Source organism: Lonchura striata, chromosome 3 (assembly GCF_050655825.1).
Source record: "Lonchura striata isolate lonStrDom1 chromosome 3, ASM5065582v1, whole genome shotgun sequence".
In the NCBI taxonomy this organism is placed as follows: Eukaryota; Metazoa; Chordata; class Aves; order Passeriformes; family Estrildidae; genus Lonchura; species Lonchura striata.
Window position 1 is genome coordinate 50,011,102 of NC_140705.1, and position 22,523 is coordinate 50,033,624.

The 22,523-nt window shown below is 35.1% G+C and overlaps 1 protein-coding gene across 13 annotated transcripts in view; it reads right to left on the reverse strand.

The window, feature by feature from the left end:
- The window catches only part of TBC1D32 (TBC1 domain family member 32), a 74,844-nt gene that overhangs the window by 8,775 nt on the left and 43,546 nt on the right, over nucleotides 1-22,523 (reverse strand). For all 13 annotated transcript variants that reach the window (XM_021547178.4, XM_085575090.1, XM_077782252.2 and 10 more), the window contains 2 exons: nucleotides 15,834-15,959; nucleotides 8,913-8,996 (listed from right to left, as the gene is read on the reverse strand). In XM_021547178.4, coding sequence (XP_021402853.4) covers nucleotides 8,913-8,996; nucleotides 15,834-15,959 — 210 coding nt within the window. The remainder of the gene's footprint in view (nucleotides 1-8,912; nucleotides 8,997-15,833; nucleotides 15,960-22,523) is intronic.

A 22,523-nucleotide genomic window follows, 5' to 3' on the forward strand; every position in this document is an offset into this window, starting at 1 on the left:
TATAAGAAATATGATTTGAACTGAATACTAATGTAAAGCTCTTTCTGTGTATGAACACCAATTCTGTAAAACTGTCTTCTATTCAAAATTATTTTGGTAGTGTTTGGAAAGTATTCATAAAGAATCCACATTCTTCACAAACTTTTTTTTAAAATGAAAATCACCATCTTTATAAGAAAATCTTCATGGTTGGTATAGTTACCATTAGATTTCCAGCAAGTAACATATTTTTCAGCCCCATATCTTAGTAGAACTTTATCCTTTCTGGCCTAGAAATCACAGAAGACAACCTATTCTGATCCACTTTCTTCCATTACAGAGGTCTTAAAATTTCCTAGCTGTAATTCCAACTTTATTAACAAAAATTCTATTCTGGTATCAATCACAGAGAACTTTAAAACTGATAGATTTAATAGATTATTTAAATTCCATATTTACATGCATTTTTTCATACAGTAAAATATACCCTATTTTCTGCAGCTGTTTAAATTAAAAATCCAAGCTAGAAAAAATTAATAAATAAGGATTTAAAGCAACCACTGTTTTAGCATTTCCTGAAAATTTTAAATTCTAAATTAAATTTTAAATGGGCATTTTCCCGATCAGACATATGTTATCATGTAAGATAACTATACCTGAGATAAAAATTGCAGTCTAATAATATTATGAGTTACAAAGCTGAAGGAATAAACCTTGAATATACTTCTTTGAAAGTTCTACTTAAAAACAGCAAGAAATGAAACAAATTAAAATCCTTATTAACTGACAACATTTATTAAAAATGTAAATAATAGATATGGCAGCAGAAGTTAAAGTATATTCATGTAAATGATAGATGTAAAAATATAATTAAGCAGATCACACAGTAATTTATGTATTTTTTTCTATATCCTCAGACAGAGAAATCAAAGTGAAGGATTCCCTGGCTATTCATGTAGGTAAACGCTCTTTGTTCCTAGCAAACAAACAGAAACTAAGGTTTAAAGATTAAATAGTTACAAGTTCAGGGAGGAAAGGACTCAAAGGGAAAACAAAAAATAAACAAACAAAACAAAAGAAAACACAAAAATCCCTCAAAAAACCAAAAATAAGATTCCATCTGCTCATATCATATGAGATGTATGGCAAGAATAAAATCCCACTGTGTTTTGTAACTTTCACAGAGAACAGTAATTTAAGTGTTAGGGTTGTGAGAAGTTAACCTTGTACCTTTGACAATATATTTATACATAATAAATATCAACTGCTCTTTGAGTAAAATTATCTGATTCAATAATCTGATGGGACTGAAACACTAAATGCACATCAGAGAGGTTTTCTGCAAGCCAAACAACAGGAGTTCAAATATCTTTTGCACAGCATACCAGCAGTGCAATCTTTGGAAGTATACATATAAGTTCACAGGGCATTTCATTTAAAACCCGACAGACTTTTTTTTTCACAACTTTTTACAGCTCCTGTTCCAAGTTACCTGTTTACTCAGGCTGCAATTGCCATACTAAGTCAATATATTTTCAAGTTTGTGTGTACAAGTGGGAAGGCAAGAGGCATACATCCATCCTAGATAATAGGGGGAATTTAAATGAGTTGGCTGTGGCTAATGACTAATTCAGTCCTAACACCACCATGTTTAATGGCAGCAGAGGGAAAGTAAAGCAATGACCTCTAAGCTCCAGTGCAGTCCTGCTTCCATTTTGAGGTGGATCCTCTTGTGGGTGGCAGTGCAGGAATCCCACTCCAGCAAGGGTGTAACTAAAAAAGCTGTATCACAGCCCCCTGTGTGAGCCCAGTGTCCACTCTGTAACAGTTTACTGCAAGTACTGAAGGCTCATTGTCCATTAACAATAAAAGAACACAAATGACTTCACTGATTTTCATTGACTTTTCTTCTCTGTTGTAACAATTTCCTAGTGGCTGGAAAGGGCTTTTTTTTCCTCACCACATTTCCTCCTGATATTTTTCTCTGTATTTTGAAGGAAGATAAAATTAACTTGAAGTCTGGACTGAATAATAATTCTCTATCACACAGTACCTTATCAAGGCAAAACCTTTTGCTTTCAGACACCACTGTATTCAACATAATCACAGCTCAGTATCCTGCTAATCCAAAAATTGTGCTTCTTTGTGCTCGGTCAAAAGTTTTTATTTTCCCTTTTGTTTATTACTTAACAAACTGGGAAGACTAGGCCTAGGAACACTATAAAATAATTTAGAATACAAAAAGGACTACTTTCCACTGATTAAAAACTGGACCTAGAAACCTTAAATGCTCCCTTAAACTTAGAAAAATGCTATGAAAAACAAGTGGAATATTTAAATACTGTATCTTGCAATCCATGGACAAAAAACTTGCTGCTTGTGACTGTACTATTGTGATGATGCCCATACATCTGATTTAATGCAGTGAGTTAATTTTATACTAAATTTCGTTGACAAATATTTTTCAATACACCTGATATAACTGTCTTGAAACACAAAAGGTTTCATAACAAAAAGGCATGGAGAAAAGTCAGTTCTCTAAATAAGAATGCCATTCATTGTCAAAGGCCAGATCACCTCTCTGAACTGTGAATTAATAATATGATACAGCACTCTGGCTATTACTAAATGGAATGAACAATATATTTTGGCAGCTTCCTTTTTATTTATCTTAAAGAAAAAAAAAATCTATGTTGAACAGACATTTCACAATTTTTTTTTTAAACTGAAAAACACTGTTAAACAGAAGCCAAAACTAAACTAGTGACTTGAAGGATATTGGAATTCTCTAGGAGCTAGTTAACAATTTAAGAAAATTCTTAGAAATCACCCCAATGGGCAGCACTTTTCAAAATGCTATGTAGCATTCAGGAGCACAAAAAGAGACTCCCATGAGGCATGATTTTTTAAATTACTGAACTCAGTCTATAGCTATACGCACTCCAGCATAAGTTAACTGCCATGCATAGTTCTGTGGCATTCTTTCTGATCAGCCTACACTTCAATTAAGTTTACAATTTATAGGAAAAATTGCTTTCTTATTAATTTTTCCTCTTACCATGACAAAGCTTTTATGTGTTTAAGTCAGAAAGTGGGCTACATCTCATTCATACTGAAATGACAGGAGACCAAGCTGAAACAGCTTTACGGTATATGTCATGTAACTTGTATGGTATTTAGATACAATTTAATTATTTCCCTGTTTAAAGTGCTTTTATGGCAAAGACAACACTGGCTTCCCTTTTGTCTTAAGTAAAAAATATTACTAAAGCTGTTACTCACATTATTGGTTAAGCTCTTTCACTTCCTGGTGCCCAGGCCAAATGGTTTTATGTCTATATAAATAATCTTTGGAATATACTAATGGATGCTAAATTTTAACTTTAGTGACAATAAGAAAAATTAGGTTTCTTGTGATGGATGAAAAAGACTTTTGACTCAAAGAAAATATTTAAGTAAAGGTTCTGCAAACAGCTGAAAATACCTTGATAGCCAGAACCACTTGTGTAATTCCAAAACTGCTTTAAAATACTTAGAAATATATAGGTATATTTGCGATCAGATTTCTAGTCCATGGCTTTGTCCATACAAACTGAAATTATGGAACTCATATTTTTTATCCTATGATTTATTATTTCTATTAAGAAACCAGCAGGATTTCACTTACTCTGCAACAGGTATCTAAACACTGACCCTCTCCATTGACAGATACTCAAGCAGACAATATTAATTTTTATGCTTTGTCAGTAACTATCCTTTCTCATTGTGATGTTCTTATGAAAGTTTTCTATTTTAAACATTATTTGGACTTGTGGCAGAGCAAAATTTACGAGTTTTTCTCCATAATCTGTTCCACCATTTTGCTACTGTTTCTTCACAAATAATCTTTTTCCAAAGAAAAGCATCACTTTTGTTGGATTTGAACTGGGAATGGAGACAATGTAAACAAGATCCAAGAGTGATTACTGGAGAATGTTGCTGGCTTCTCAGAGGTAATCTCATGTGCAATTCTACACTATCGAAAGTACCTGTTATGTCATCAGTACTCTTGTCATAACAATATATGGCAAAAATATTAATATCTAGAATTTAGTTATATAATGATCATCACAAACACTCAAGCTGTTTCTGGCAATAGCTTAAGAATGAACCACATTTTCTGTCCAGTTACCTAAATTGGCAATGGGTAAAATGCTTTTTGATAACATCATCCTCAAAATGGTGCACAGTTTGAAGAAGTGAATTTATTAAATGATGCAGAAAGAATGGAAAAATTTCCTTGCTTCTCCTTCCCTTTCAGCCCAATTTCAGGTTGTAATCCTGCATTTTGCATTTGCTGCTCCTTCTGAACAACTCTATACTGATACCTTCCTACTGGTGTATTTAAAATTTCTTAGTTTGTTACCTGACCCACCTGACCCTTCAAAGATTAAGATCTCATTAAATGGCAAAAAGCTCCTGTAAGATTTTGTTCAGTCAGAGAACTTAGGCTCATCTAGGAGAAGGAACACACCATGACATTTGAGTTTTATGGCCAAGACCTGAAATCCCTGAGGTTCTGTCCCTTTGGCAATATAGGGCAGAGCTGTTTCAGAGACAAAGTCCAGTGGAAACAGAGGATTTGACTGCAAGGTCACCTGGAAAAGCAGAGCTCCCAAAAAAAACCAAACAACCTGCAGATCACAAAACATTGCGGCACTCCCAAGTCTGGGGAGTCTGCAACATATCATGGGGATCAATTAAGAAGCAGAGATATCAATACATTAGATGACTTCATATTTCTCTGATAAATGGGTTTGTTGAAACCTTTTAAAAATGATGACATTTTCACAAAGTGTTTCTGTTATACTGAACTGGAATTTGCTAACAGAAAGAGCAAGAGGCTATTTTAGGAACTTCGTATCCCTAATATATAATGCATTGTATTTTACTACTACAGTAAATTTCAGTTTCTTGCCATTTTACTACCTATTACAGCTAGACACCAATGATTTGGTTGTCAGTATTTTAGGGTTTATAAAGGAGAAAGAAAAAATAAAATCAAACTAGAAATTATTAATTCTAGGAAAGGGGAACAGACAAAACATATTCACATATTCAATCATCTGAATAAACATAACAGCAGCATCATTGCTGTTAGCAGAAAGTAAACTTCATGTAGGATTTGTGTTACTGTTTATAATTGAACATTGCAACTGCATAGTGTTTTATCAGATATTTTTTCCTTCTCTCTTATCTTGAGAATGGTAACAACCCAATCTAATTTAATTTTTCCATATTTGCAAATTTTATAGGAGATTGGAATCCTGAGGGGTTTCATGGCAGATGGATGACTGTGTTATTCTAATTACAACTAGCTACAGGTTTACAAGGCTGTCAGTTTTTTAAGATAATCAAATTCTAATTTTAGGAAACATGATAAATACTGAATATCTATGTGCTCTGCTGAATCCACCTTCATGAAAAATGTGACTTTTCTTCATTGAAATGAAACAACTATTAGAAATTGGCTTTCAATTCCTCAGACCAAAATTTATTTAAGAGAAGGTGGATACATACATACAATTGCCAAATTCGTATTGGCTTACTTAGATGTGGAACTAGAAAGATGTTTCCTTCTAACAGCTCATTAGCTTTACCTAATACAGAAAAATGTCTCTACTGCAACTAGTTTTAGGATTTAGGTTAGATGGCTCTTACAGGAGTATATGAAAAACACACTGTGAAATAACATGGCATTCAATAATTCCCCTTGAAGAAATTGCAATGCTTCAAAAAGACCACCAGAAAACCTTGGGAAATTAAAAGAAATCTGGCCAATTGTTATTCAATCAGTGAGAAATCTAATTTTAAACAAATAAGGTCTGATAAAGATTTGAGTGTAATTTGTTATCCCTTTGGTACAAACATAGGAAACAATTCATTCTGGATTCTCAATGTGCATTACCCTCCCTTCATAGGAAGGCCATCCTGTTTATTTTATGATATAAAAAAAATACAAAATTAACATAATTTTAGCTATATAACCAATTCTTAAAATCATGCCCTTTTACTGTTTCAGAATAGAATTAGAATATGATCACAGATTCAGTTTTTAGAGCCAGACTTTTGTTTCATGTCAAGCAACATAGATTTATTGGCCTAAACTAACTTCCCTGGCTAACCCTTATTGCTATACCCATTTGAAAAAGGTGCTATGAAGTTCGAATAACTATTTTCCTATAAAAGTTAAAGGAAACCTTTGATGAAACATGTTGTTTGCCTGAGCATCACTCTTTCCTAAGCTGAAGAACTCTTCACAGAAGAAGTCTGTGATAATGTTGCTGCTGACAGGGAAAGAACTCGGTCCTCTGCCTACCTCTTACCACCAGATTTCTGACTATCTTTGAGAAGACTTCTTATTATCTAATTTCCAAGCTTTTCTTCATTAAAGCACATGGAATATCAGAAGCATTTGCACATGAAAACTGTTCATTAGATAACCTGTTAAAATGTTGGAGCCTTTATTTGATAACTGAACAGGCAAACTTATCCAGAATTAATGTCCAACAGAGCCTGTGTAAGACCCAAAAGAACCCCTCATTCAGAAAATACAAAAATAAATATTAGACAGAGTTGGTTTATCATTAGAAGAAAATCTTTAAGGCTCACAAAAACCAAGAACTGAGGTTTTCACTATGTTGTCTTTGTTTCTGCATCTATTCTTTTGGCTTTTTCATTCTAGATCATTAATTGAATATATGCAATTGTCATAGGAGTTTCAAACTTGGTTTTCTTCAAAGTTGACATTAAATTTTAGACAAATAATGCAGTGTTCATGTCACCTTCATCGAATCAGTGGTTCATAGTGAAATCAATTAAATAAAAGATCTAGGTTCAACCTTCCTGAATGTATTTTAAATCCCAACTGTGGAGTTGCGTTATTTGTATGTTTTATTATCCCTGCATTATGTATTGGTTTATTCCTTTGTACCCCCATGTACAACTTGGTTTATCCCCAGTTTTCCCGCCTTGTCCTCCCTTCCCGCCTTTCCAGTATCTATCCATCACCCTGAAAGAGGCGTTTTACCCCTCCCTGGTGCCTTGTCTATCACTCGGTGTTCCTTCCCATCCATCCAGAAGCTTCCACCTTGGGCACTGGGTGATTGGGCAAGGACCTGGGGCTCCCCCCATATCCTTCCCCCATTGGACCACGCTGTATCACCCCATCCCAGAGCCACCCCCTATCCCTATCCCCATTGGTCGTTGGATACCCCTCCCTTACAGTTTATAAGCCAGTGCAAGCACCTTGTGCTTGTTCCTGTTGGCTGGCATCGTTCTAGGATATTTGGCCCCGTTGGGCTACAATAAACTCGGACTTAGCCCCCAGCAGGATCCGCTCTTCATTTACCACCGCGAGGCTTGCTAGCGCTGCCCGGAACCCACAAAGGCACTCTCCAAACCCCAGCTGGGAGCGGTGGAGGGTGCCTCCATCGCCCACCCTCGCCCCACAAGAGCTAGCCAGGGCTGAGAGAAAAGGGATCTGGGGCGGGAGCGCGGCACCCAACTTTGACTAGAAGGTTGAAAGGAATGGATTAAAAGTAATGTATTTGATGACTGAGTGACTGGAGTAAGGCCTACTGCTTGTCTTTAGAGATCTTTCACATTGGATGGAAGCACTTAGCTATCATAATGAAGGAAGAGCAGGATTGCTGTCTTTGCTGGGCAAGGCATCTATTCGGAGGATGCACAGTCAGATGTTTGTTCTTCCTCTAGCTATTTTGCATTTTTAGCTTTTAAAGGAACAACCAAAATTGCAATCTGAATTAGGAAGTCTCAGAAATAATTAATTAGCAAGCCTTGTGAGTCCATAGAATTATTTTATTGCTCATTATGCCTCATGAGAACTTGAAAAATAATACAGGACAAGACAAAAACATATCTTTTTCTGTTTCTTTTAAGAAAAAATAAAATTGTGGGGTGAAATAAAATGATGGGATGAAATAACCGCCCCATCAACAGCTCTCTTCATAAAGCAAAGAGACAGATTCTCAAATGAAATTAAGGGTATCCTGTTATCAAGCTTTTGGAAGGTAAAAGCCATTAAATATAAAAAAAACCAGCTTCTAAAATTTCTAAATGGGTTTTATGCTTTGAAACTTCAAAGGCAGGCCCCAAGTCTCCAAGGATACTATATTTGCATCCTATGGATAGGAGAATAAAATGTCAGTATAAATAACAGACTCTCCCCAAAGCAGGCTTGATTCTCCACAGCTAGTAATAGAATAATAGAATAGAATAAGTACTCTAAATGGCTGAACTACACCTGAGAGAAGAGTTGTGGACAAACAGTGAAGAATTAAAGTGCATTTTCCAGCAGATATTAACATTGGTTCTAAATCTTCTAATTTTACCAGTGCTTCAAAGTATTAAAACACATTACTTTACACTCAGAATAAATCAACTTTATCATTCATCCTTTATTCTTGGCTGTAAGCATGACATCCGTACAAAACCAACATTCAGATTTATCTGGCAACAATAGCAGTTCTTTAATACATATCCCTTAATACAATATAAAGTGTATACCTTTGTGGGGCTTTCAAAAGGTGAGCCAGATTGCTTATACCATCTTAAATATTTATGCCACCAGCTTTGAAAATCATGTATAATAGGTGTCAACAAATACTCTGAATCACACCTTCACCTGTTCTGCATCTTCATCTTTCCATTATACACACAGAAATATGAAAACCCATCACTAATAATTATCTGTTCTGTTCATTCGAGCACAAAATTTTCTTCTCCAAAGTGAGATATTTCCCACCAGTGAAGTAATGAGTTTCTGAGACATTACAGAACATTTTAAACAACCCCCAAAATGATACACATATATTTAAAAGAAAGGCAATTTAAATATTAAGAACCTGCATAGAAATTATTAGGAGACTGACCTTTATAGCTTCCCATGCTGAAATAACAATCTGTTCTGCATTCAGAAAGATATGACACGAACTTTTCTATTAATTCTGCCAAAACTGCAAGAAATAAAAACCCATTAAAAAATTAGAGGCAACAAACAAAATATGGAACTACATCACCTAACTAAATGACAATATGTGGGAAAGTAAAGCTATTTACATTCCTGCATATTTATTCATATTTTTATGGGGGAACAACTCAAAACATGCATTGCACTTTTGCATTCCTAACACCATTCCTAACTTAAATTAAATTTTAATAGCTTTACTGAGAATATATTCAGTGTAAACAGAAAGAGAATCTCATATTATCTTTATATCCTCCAAGGATTACTTCAGAATTTGTTACATGGTTACAATATGAAATGAAAATTAACTACAATTAAACTATAATATCTTACCACATTTTTCTGTGTATGGAGACAGGAAAGGAAAACAATAAAACAAACAAACCACAAAACAAATCAGCCAGCCAAATACCCCAAATAAACCCAACAACCCACATAGAATAAAAAGCTGACATCATCCCAAAATTATGCTAACAAAAGCACATAAGTTTAAGGGCTGTTTCCAAAAAATCTCAATATAAAACTCCCTATGTCATCACAAGATAAAAATTGTTCACTTAAATTTATGCAATAGGAGTACTTAATTTGGGAAATTCTGTATTTAGTGATGACCATAATATTCTTCTTCAGTTCTTGGTATGGAACTTTGAGTATGCAGATACTGCATAGCTGAGTCTGATGCTAACATCTGTTCACTGTGGAGGAAATCTTATCTCCCACCTTGACAGGATATTAGCCAGGAAGTTACCAAGGCCTCTCAGTGACAAATCATTACCCAAACTGTCCCTGACTCCTCAGTTCTGCAAGTCTGAGGCTATGGCAACTGAACACATGACACCATACAAGTTTAAACAAAGATTACGAGGAAGCCTTTACACAAACTGCACAGAGGAGGCCTATATGAGGTAAGCCGTAATAGGAATTTAAGATAGCAACAATGAATTTCTTTTGTAAGTAAATGCTATCCTAAAACAACTGCTGTTAGCTCCTTAAATAGGATATAAACATACAAATACACATACTGACACTTCTCACAAGAATGCAAAGCAAAGAAGTTATTCAGAGAGTAACAACTGCTGCCGTCTGTGGGATTTCCTGTTTAAAGACCATGTTACCATCCCTGGCAGTCCTTCCAGTTAATAGCAATGAAGCTTCAGCTCCTGTTCCCTCATTCTTGCGCATAACTCCAGGCACCCACTGCCCAGGTGGATTTGCTGGTTTTAAACTCAAGAGTTCAATGAGTCATAGAATGGCAGGGGTTGGGAGGGACCATAAAGAACACCCCAGTACCACTACACTGTTAAGCAGACAGTGGCAGGAGCAGCTGAAGCAGCACAAGTGAGGCAGAGCAAGGACACATGCTGGAGGCGGCACCAGAGAAAGCTAGAAACCTCCTGAGCTAGCCATGATACAAGGAAAACTGACACAAGCAGTTAAAGAGCAATGCGAGCTCTTTTGGGAATGGGGAGGAGCAGAAAGACAGAACCTCCACCCACTCCACTCTGATGCTTGTTATGCCAGAAAAATAATGAAGAAAAAGACATAATAAAGATAATTCTTCTTACAATTATTTTAAGCTAACATAATGACATTAAATCACATTTTTTTTGTCTTGATTAATTGCTTAAAATATTTACAGAAATTACACTGAATGAGTCCAAAAAAAAGTTTTTAAAAGGTTGTGTTTTGGTAATGCTAAAGAAGTCTCACTACAACAGCTAAACATGAATTTACAGTTAGAGTTCCAACTCCAATAGTAACAAAATTAATTTTGCATTGCAAAGGACTACTAAATTAAGACTAAAAACCTACACATATAATTTATATTCTTATACACTCTTATAGTGAAAAAAAACCTGCTAATTAAATATAAGATAGCTACTTTTAATCATGGTTAATAAAATACATGGGAATAAAAAAAAAGCAATTTACTCTACAGAAGAGTAAAAATTTATTCTTTTTTAAATAATATACAAACTCACTAATCCTCACTAATATGCTTAGTGGAATTTGGCCCACAAACAATATTACAAATACTTGTGTAAAATGAGCAAATGTGTATATTCCTGAATCTGTAGAAAGCAAAAAGCAAAAATTAGACTTTAAATTTGTGACTAGATATATATTTACTGTATGACTATTAGTACAGTGATTACCGAAATATGCCATACTATAATAATAAATGGGAATTATTTAAGTAGCTAAGACTAAAATATCCCATAATTCAGAAAATTTAAAACCAAGTTGGGACATTGTACATTTCTTCTCTTTTTGTCATAAGGCAGCCACATGCTTGACCTAGCAGGTGAATACTTCAATTCAGTGCTTGAATTAACAGAAGTGAGAGTTCAACTGCCAAGCGATATTTTGAAACTCAAGCACTAAATGGATTTCCACCATTTGAAAGTATTTATCTAAGTGCCTATAAGGATCTTTGAAAATATTTTCACCAAGTTTGAGAGATGAAGACACACAAGAATGTGTCTCAAAACACATATGGTTAATACATAAATAAATGGTTGTCACAGGACACTGCCTTTTCCAAAGGAATGTCCATGTGAAATGACAAGTAGCTATTTTAATTTTTTTCTTTTAATACTACATCATTTAGCTGCTATTTGGACACCACTGTAGAAACTGGTTCGTGATTCTTCATTTAACTGGAAAACTAGACAAAAAACATTTAGGCAGGTTCATTGTACAGTACAGTCAGTATTGCTGTAAAAGTCCAAATTTTCAAGTAAAGTTTATGTGGCCTACCAACAAAGTGAAAATGTTGATTTTCTTAAATTATGGGAGCTTGGCTGTATTAGTATTGAAGTTTTTAAGAGTCTAGAAATAATCTCTTGGAAATTTAATTCTTACACAAAAAATAAAGAGAATTTTAATTTCGGTGTGTTTAATCATACATGAAATAAACAGAAATGTTTTTAAATTTCTTAAATTACTGCAGTATGATTATAAAACACCTACTTTCCTCCAGGGTTTTCTTTTTCCTTGAAGAAGTAGTGTACAAAAGGAAGGTAATTACAACAGCTTCAAAACTGCACAAGAACACTGCTTTAAAAAAAGCATGTGGTTAAAATTGTTTTAATAGGTAGCAACCATGATCACTAACCTAATTCCTACTCTGAAAGTTTTAAGCCAAAAAGGTAAAAAAATGAAAAAAAAAGCATCAGACCTTTTAAAATCCTCTAATATAACTACTTTTACTGGGTCATATTCTATGATCCAGATGTTTCAGAGAAGTTTAAAAGAAAATACAAAGGATTTTTTTAACAGCAGTTCTGCTCTCAGGCACAAGGTGTAACTCTTGGGGATAATCCTGTGCAGGGTCAGGAGCTGGGCTCAATGATCCTTGATGGTCTCTTCCAACTCAGCTGAGTGGAAGGTATTCTGTGATTCTGTGACTTCTGTTAGAGGCTAAAAATTCAAGAGTGAAAATCTTGGACAGATTACTTTTTTGCAACAGTAGTGTCAGAAATTTTCAACTCCATCAACCATACTTCAGTTTAATAAGATAATGAAAAATAGAGTTAGCAATTCCATTATTGATGGCAACAAGAAGTAGGACTTTCAATTATTGTACATTAAAATGACAAATGAACAACCTACATTTTCTCTGAAAAGAAGAAAACAGGATAATAAAAATTCTGATAGTGCTTCCATTAGAGATGAACACCACATATGTTATATCAATATACAAGTATTTTCTTTATTAACGGAAAAAACAGCCCTTCAAATCCAAACCAAATCTTTATACACCTGCACACACATTCACATGCACTCATGTGCCACTGCTTACTGTGGCTCAAAACTGATTTGGGGGTCAGAAGAAGGAATTTCTGATCTGCAATTGTTCTTTCTGCATGACATAAAGACCCACTGTTTCACTCAAATTCTAACACAAGCTTTCTTGGAAAATCAAGGACATAAAGATAAAAACACAAACATCTAATTTGTATTATTCTAGAAACTTCTTTTGAAAATACAATATCAGCATTTTGTTATCCTGAACTAAAAACACTACTACAGCATATAACAGTTATGGGTTCTTTATCCTATGGGGAAAGTCCTGAAGTTAGTTTCAATTTTTTGTTGCAATTGCTAAAGGTTGCAGCACACATACATCACAAACAATGACACTGCCCTAAAGGCTCATTGTATTTTTTGTCAACATGTTTTGATAGAGCTATATTAGATGATGCAGCACTCACAAAACATTAAAGGATTCCAGAACACTGTTGACTGTAACCACTCTGCTTCCATCAAACATTTCACTTATAAAAGGTGGAGAAAATTCCTATGTTCTACAGTAAGTTCTCACATGCAAGTTCAAGAGCTGCTATCTTTTCTCTTCTTGGTTGGTTGGTTTTTATTAAGAAAAAATGATTTGGAGGTAAATTAACAGGCCCTAAAGAATACTGGAGATCTAAATCCAGATCCTCAGGGAGATAGGTGATAGAAAATCTGAAAGACTCTAGGAGCAAGTAATTTTAGCTGAATTTACTATCCCTATCCACATCACATATGAATATAAAGCTTGAGAAGAATAGGATTTGGGGACAGAGTATCTCATTATGAAGAGAAGAATGTGAGCATATAATTGATATGATCTCTGCAACACCCTTAATTTATTTTGCTTTGGGTTTAAAGTCTCCTGAAAGGGGAGAGGAATAAGGATGAATCTACCCAGAAGTCAGATGTTGATACAATGTTAACTGGGAACAGATGAAAAAAGAAGTTGCTGGAATGGAAAATAACAGAAATGCCTTCTACTGCACCTGAAGGACAAAAAGGAAAAGACAATTGGACAATTCTGGTCCAAGAGGAAAAAAAAAAACAAACAAACAAAACCACAAACCACCTCTCAGTGATGTGAACTATCTGAACATGAGCTATGCTAAGCCTAGATTCATACAGAGTAATAACTTTCTATATAAATCTAAACTATTGTTCAGAGGATTTGATTTGCCTGCTTCTTTTTCTGCCAAAGCTTAGATGCCAACACACAGAAAGCTCTTTTTTAGATGTACTAAAGACACTTGAGGGAGGCCACAAGTATGGCAATGAGTAGTCCAAAGAAGCCAAGACATAACCTGATCAAAGATTCTCCCCATGGTTCTCTAGCTGATAAGTGACCCAAAGAAAACAAGGAGTTATACACACTAACACCCACAGATCTGTGGCATCCTTATGGAAGGAATGACTGGCAGAATGTCTTTGTCATAGCTTATTATGCTTAGAACAACACACTGTACGAGCTGGTTGTCTATAATGTTTTGCTTTTAGGAGACCAAGAAAAATCCCAGACTTTCAGTCTTGATGCACTAAAAGACATGCTAGCCTGAGGAAGGTTTTTATCTCCTTTTAGCAGTTCAATAAAGCCCTTCAAAAACCAGATCTTGATGTTTGAGCACAGAAATTACTTAAAAGCTACACTCAGAGGTGATGTTTTAGCAGTGAAAACACCAGTCTAAGGACAGCCAAAAAGCAATGCATTACCAGAGCATTTAGCATAAAATTATTGACCAAGTCAATGGGAGAGTAATCAACGTGGGAAGGGTGAATTAGAGATGTTGATACTGTACAGTTTGCTCAAGAATTTTTTGATGGAGCTCAAGTAGGTTCTATAGATTCAGCATCTGGTAATCCTGACACCATATCACAGATTATTTTTAATAAATCAATACACATTACACTATACAATCCTTGAATCTAATGTTATCTTTGCTCATTATATTCTGGTTTGATTTTTGTTAATGTCAGTCTCCCTTAGAATGGGCCAAGCACAGGAAGCACAATCTTTGTTCTGTAAACCATGGAGATTGCTTCATCTGTAATTATGGAGAAAGCTTTGATCTCTGGGCATCTGGACTGAAGTCTCTTATTCCTCTGAAATTTGGGAGAGCTTCACATGCTGCAAAAGACACAGCAGCACAGCTGTCTCTTTCAAAATGGATTCAGTGAACATGATGTTGTCTCAAACCAGAGAGCTGCAGATATTTTGCCGCTTCTGAAATATCTCCAAGCAGATACAGAACATCTGAAGAGCTTTGCAACAGCCAGTTATATTAAATGCTTATTTATATAACATAAAGGGAAACCTTGGGCACCTGTAAACAACAAGTTAGACTACATACTGACCATAATCAGAATCCCTATGGGAATGGAATCCAGCAATTTCTGAGAATACCTTGCTTCTTTATGGCTACACAAACTTATATTCACAAGGGAATTATTATGTCTTCTGATAATTTATGTCATATAGTGATCTGTGATTTAGCTTTGGCTGCTTTGGCTTTTTAACTGAACTATAGCAATGCTCCTGCATGATCACACTGTTCATTAGAAATGCATATAAAAATTAAGAAAAACCTCAATGAACAGGTTCTTTGATGTTTAGTATGGCTTAATTATGACATTTTTTTACAGAAATTGCCCATTAATATAATTTCCCAACCCCAGTTGACTCAATCACTAATCTCTAAGAAACATCTGGTTTTTTTCAGACTTTCATTTTCTCAGTATTCCATCAATAATGGACCCTTTAGAGATCTGGAACAAAGACTTGTATTTGAGTCCTCTTTTTCTGTCGAATTTCACTGACAACATAAAGGGAAAATGGTGGTAAAGACAAAAATAGGACAAAAAATGCATAAACCTTCCTTTTTTGTGAAAATCACATTGAAATAGTTTTCATAATCAACACAAAATTATGGACTACTTGTATAGATAATATACTCCTCAATAAAAAAATAAGAAGAGTTGCTTGTTAGTGGTTCTTTGTCTGCTTTCTTTGTTAAACTTCTTAAGTCATACTCACTTGGTCCACTGATGCTGTCTGGTCTGGCTTTCATCACTTTGCGGAACTGTTTTCTACAAATTTCGGCCCACTCAGTTGGCTTCTCTGGACTTTTTAAGAGTTTTAAGAGCTTGTTGAGATCTTTATCTAGAAGAAATGAAAAAAGCTAGTGTTATTCGATAATGATCACTGACAGAGTAGTTTGAGTTGAAAGGGACCTCAAAGATCACACAGCCCCAACTCCATTGCTACATGTAATTTTGGCAGACCTCATAAGAAAAGAACACATAAATATGCCTCTTCCTAAGACAATTGAACTGGAAAAACAGTGATAAAGCTGATGACATTCTGCTTTATACAAAACATTCTACTTACTGATGGGATTTTGCGCTTATTTTGGCTGGAGTAAAATTAATTTTCTTCAGAGTGACTGGTATGGGGCTATGCTTTTGGATATACCAAACACAGAACTGTTAATCTAGAGATGTTCTAGAGATCTGTGTAAGCAGAGCTTCCTTTTCTGCTTTCATACTGCTACCCTGGCAAGGGGGCTGGTGGTGCGTGGGAAACTGGGAGGAAACACCACTGAAACAGGTGACCCAAACTGACCAAAGGGCTATCTTACACCATACAATATGCTCAGTATATAAAGTGGGGGGAAGAAAGAGGAAGGGGAGGAACATTCTGAGTGATGCTGACATGACAGTTGACATGGTGGTGTTCAGTCAAAGGCTGGACTCAATGACATCTGATGTCTTTTCAAACCTAATTGATTCTGTGATTGCATTTGTCTCCCTAAGTAACCATTACAGGTGATGGGGTCCTGCTTTCCTGCAGATGGGCTGAACACCTTCCTGACACCCAGATGCAGTGAAATAATTCCTTGTTTTGCTTTGTCTGTGTGCATGTCTTTTGCTTTTCTATTATACAATTACAGAATAAGCCGAGTTGGAAGGGACCCATCAGGATCATAAAGTTCAACTCCTGGCCCTATGCAGAGCACCCCAAGTCATGCCATGTGCCTGAAAGTGTTGTCCAAACACTTCTTGAACTCATGAAGGCTTGTTGCTGTGACCATTCCCCTGTACCAGTACCCCACCACCCTCTGGATGAATTGCATTTTCCTTAATCTCCCTTGACTCAGCATCATACCATTTCCCCAAGTCCTGTCATTGATCACTAGAGTGTAAAGATCAGTGCCTGCCCCTCTGCTTCCACTCATAAGGATGTTGAAGACAATAGTGTGGTCTCCCCTCAGTCTCCTTTTCTCTAGGCTGAACAGACCAAGTGACCTCAACCACTCCACATAAGGCTCCCTCTTCAGATCTTCACCATCCTTGCTGCCCTCTTCTGGACACTCTCTAATAGCTTAATGTCTTTTTTATGTTGTGGTGCCCAAAACTGCCCCCAGCACTCGAGGCGAGGCCACCGCAGTGCAGAGCAGAGCAAGATAATCCCCTCCTTTGCCCAGCTGACAATGCTGTGCCTGATGCCCCCTAGGACACAATTTGCCCTCCTGGCTGCCAGGGCACTTGGCAACTACCAGGTAACTTGGCTCCCACAGTATTTGATGCTGCTATGAAATACTTTTTGGCCATCTGGAAGGAGAAAAAAAAAAGATGATACCTGACACAAAGCAAATGCATGTGCATGCACTCCAGCTGTGTACCATCTCTACGCTCTTGGACCATTAATATTATTAATTTTTCAAATTTCTGAGTACTTTGCTCATTAAATAAAGTTTTTTCCATTTTTCTCAAAGGAGATTTTTTTCTCCTGAATTGGTGGGGGGAGGGCCACTCAAATCTGCTTTCTAGAGGGACCCTTTGGAGAGTTCCTCCCTAAATTTGCCCTAAACTAGGACAAGCATCAAACAATAGTTTGACCCAGTCTATGGATATTTGCTGTTACTTCTACTTCTTTACAGCTATTCTATGTCAAAACACTATTTTCAAATGATCTTATTATTTTAAGATTATTAGAATATTTTCAACAGAATTATGATTTTGCATTTAATTTATTTTAAGCACATCTAAAGACCTTAATGATTTCTAATTAGTAGATTGTATCCCTGTCATTGGAATTTATTATATGATACATAGCATTTCAAAACAATCTTATTATAGTAACTTAATTATTATCATTAGTAATGACTCCAAATTAATTAACCTGAGATTTCTTTGTTATCCTCAAATAAATAAGTCTTCATTATCTTCCCAAATAACATGCAGTGATGCTTAGAACAGTTCACTTATGAAAATATAATGTGAAGAAGAATTTAACTCTTACAGTATTATCAGTATGATTTCTAGTTCTTTCTCTGCACTTTGTGATTTCTGAAACAGTTGAGTATTGAAGAAAATCCTAGAATTGCAAGGCACACTCCTCGGTACAAGTTAAATAGTTATTTTACTTCCTCAAGGATTGTTGTAATTCAGTTTGGCAGACAAGGATCAGAGACTACAAGCTGAGACTTAATCAGTCAACGTACCAGAGACCCATGCAACCAAGATACTGCAGTGCAGTCATGTATTTAATATATCCAGTACAAACTGAAACTGGTATCATACTGTGGAAGCTTACTGTGGCTTATTTTCTTCCAGGGAAAACACTTGCTTCCCTTAACTTGTCATTAAATGTGGACTACCACTTCTGCCAGCAGGTCATTACAGTACCAAAAAAAAAAAAAAAAGCAAGCAGAACTTTGGGGGTTTTTTTGAATGACAATTGCATCTAAAAACTCACGATATCAAAAAATACCAGCTTGCTTTCACAATTTAATAGGCAACTATAACTTGCCCAACAGTATTACCCTGTAGCTGAAACTTAAGCAATGACACAGTTCTGGGCTATGTGTTACTGAAGGCAGGCTGTCACACTACCACTAGAGGTATTCTAAACACACTAACACTAAGAAACAGAAGTCCTGCTTTTATTTCTTCTCTTTTCTTGTTTGTCACAACCTGAATTTTATTTTTTTCCTGGAAAAATACTAGACCTGCTGAATGACGTGAAGGATGAAGGTGAGGGAACAGAGGAAGGAGGAAAAAAATATAAAGAAGAGAAAATATGAGGAAGAGAATGACTAAGGCCTTCCTCTACTATGCTAGCAAGCTTTTAAATATGGTCATGATTGAAAAGAAGCTAATGTGAATTTGATTAATCTGCTGCACTTCTACTCTCTTCTTCATATAGATTTATATCTTGCCATCCCATCCCTTACTTGCAGTTACTTTGTGCTAGCATTGGTTGTTCTGTGTAATCCCATGGAAAAAAAACCAAACACCCCACATTTACTAGTTTATGAAGCTATGAAATTGCACTATAAATAAGCTACAGTTCTACACATGTATGGAATCTGAACCACTACCTCATAATAGCAAGTTTAAATTGATCTCCCTTTTCTAAAAGATGCTGCTTTATAATTCTTCAACTAATTCTTCAGCTAGCTTGTTTAGATCTTCTAAAGCAAGTAAGACCCAGAAAAATTCATTAATGTTTCATAAAACATAAGAAATATAACAAGTCACTTCTCATCTGACTGTGCTTTGTGGCACAAGTGTTTTCTGTGATTAATAGCTAAGATCTGTAAATCCAAGCATATCTTATTCAAAAATCTAAATTGAGAGATGAATAACCTGACTACAATTTATTTGACTAGTACATAAAACCAAATCCATTTAGAGATATATAATTTAGGAAACCTCATGTGCATTTCTCATAGACCTTACTACTCTTTCATATTCTTTTAATTGAGTGGACTTTAAAGCAAAAGGCAACAGACTTATATATGAATACCATGACAAATATAAAAAGCAGTACAAGTCAAAGAAGTGTAGGTTATTAAGGCATTTATGTGACATTATAAGGGACAACAGGAAAGATAATATGGCTAACTCTTTGACAGAGAAAATTTTAAAAAAACTTAAAGACTCTGTAATACCAGGTATTACAAAAAAGGAAGAATGAAATCAGATAGAAAACAAAACAAAACAAACAAGCAAATAAACAAACAAGAAACCCTCAATAAAACCAAACCTGAAACATGGCAGCAAGTTCCCATTCAAGTTAGAAGTTTAAAGCAAAGAACTCAGAGAACCATGGCTGAGATAAATTATCTAAATACTTTTGATAAGATATAACCACAGATTTTTTTTGTTCCAATTCTGGAATGTCTGAGTTCAGAAGAAAATAAGATTAATGAATAGTGGGGTACCCAAGTTTAAGGAAACGTTAAGCAGTGAATGCATCATTGCAGGACATTTACGGACAATATTTCAGCCACAGTCATTACCAACTGTCATAACTGCAGAGCTAGGACTAGAAAAGAAAATCATATTCTGTAAAATAGCAGAGTGAATATTACAGTTTAATAGTCTTCTAAAGAGTTTAACTTCTAATAATCTACACTCTAGTTAATATTAAAAGTAAAAAAAAAAAACCAAAACTTTTCACAGTTGTATCCTGAATATAAAAGGACTATATCAGTATCTGAAAATTACTTAATAGTTCTTCCTCAAATACCTTAATGAAATAATAATTGAATAATTAAGACAAGATAAGCAACAGGGTATCTTGCTGGAGTGCAAACAAGTAGAAATGGCATAATTGATTTTCACATATAAATACGATACACATAAATCATTGGAAGTTTCACTATAAATTATTTTTAACAGAAGTGAATAATTAATATACTGTTATCCAACAGTTTTCAAACTCTAACTACTGGCTGAAATTATTAGAGCATATTAATATACAATCAACCAAATTTATTTTTCCATAAATCCTTTCCTGAGACCCATATACCACACAAACGAAGACCTAACATCTGCAAAACCAGGACAGGTATTTGTAAACATTGATGCACTACAAGTTTTCCTCAAATACAAACATATTTGTTGGGAGAGTCTGCCTACTCAAAGTGTCTTCATAAAATGGAAGAGATACTCCACTACTCCAATGCAGTTACTAAATTGCAATAGAGTCCTTTTTTATTTAGTGAGTCAAAATATCCACTTGCTAGTGTCTGTGATCACTATAATAGCACAGAATAAAAGCAAGAATGATAAAAAATCCTCTGCTACACACAGCCTTCAGGCCTTGGTGCTGGGAAACATGTTCCATATACTGTCAGACTTACCACTGCTCTGCTTTTTATTACAGCTGAACTAAAAGGTGTTAGTATTGCACATTTAGCACTGTCCTTCAAAAGAATTTATAGAATAAAAACCCTACCCACTTCTTGGGTTTTCATGCTGGAAAATGCAGTGTGAACGAGTCCTTTTAAGTAACCACCCCTCTTAAGCTACTTTCAGTTTTATCCATGGTTTCCATTGTACCAGATACAGGATAAATGAAGTCCAGAGATCTGGAAATGAAGCTTCTTTTTCCCTGACCTCAGTTTGGCCACACTAGTTGTAAAATGTGCTGTTACAGCATCTGTCATTCAACTCCATCTGAAAGGAGGGTTATAAACAGAACTATTAGCAGTATCATATTCAAGGCACACCTGTAATTTTTTTTTTTTTTTAATGCTCACAAGCCATCTCCATCTAGTATATAGATAGATTAAAAAATCAACTCAGGTTATGTTTTTACATCTGCCATCACAATTATGTGATGGAAATAGGATATATTTTCAAAGTACAAAGAAAAGGTAAGCTTCTCTTGAGGTGTCCGTATCTCTTGAGCAATAAAAGAGGACATAAATAAGTGGTCAGGACAGACAGAATAAAACCTACAGTTACAGCCTTTTCAGCCAAAGAAATTATACAGTCTTTAATAATGCTAAAAATCTACTAGTCTTAATTATTCTTGTCATAGAAATATGCAAAATAAGAAGAGCAGAATGATACCTCACAAGTTACATAATGAAACACTACAGCATGAAATCTGAACACAGGTTCAGGGAACCAGAGACATTGTCTTGGCCTTCAATCAATCTTTGTCAAACAGATACAATGAAGCAGTCATGCATTCCCACTCCCACAATGGCTGCAGAACTCTTGCCAGTCAAAAGTCTATGTGAATCCTATCCATCTCCTTGGACTAAGCAGAATGAAAATTTAACAAGTATTTTTCTAAACTCCAAGCAATCTGAGTAACACACAACATGAATTCTGAATACTCCCAACAAAGAAGTTATGAGATCTTGTATAAATGTAACTCACAGATCCATCTTGTATTTTTAACCTCTCTTGTGAAAGAAAACTTCTATCACTGCCATATCATAGCGCTTAAAAATACAGTTCAGCTATTCTCCATTTTCTATTCTTGCTCTTGATTTCTTTTTTTGCAAGCACTACAACAGAAATTTATGAACGTCATTATTTTAATTTTTGATCTATTTATTCTAATGCTTTCTTTCAAAATAATTTACACATCCTGAAAGCTTCAGTCTGGAAAGTTCAGTGGTTTGTTATTTTTTTAACCTAGCACTGAAATAGAACACTTTCAGTGGTTTATTTCCCTTTTATTTTCAAACAACAAACACTAAATATTTTGACTCCACTACTAAATGTTCTGTTCATTTTGCAAGTATATAATCTTTTACTTCAGTTACCTTTAACATCAAAAATGCTATTCCAAATCAAAATATTTATTTGATTTAAATTCTTTATCAAACTCATTTGTAAACCTTTGAAACTTCATCTCAGCAAATTTACTGTTAGCCAAAGTTTTACCCAGGTTTTCTTAGTTAGCTGTCATCCA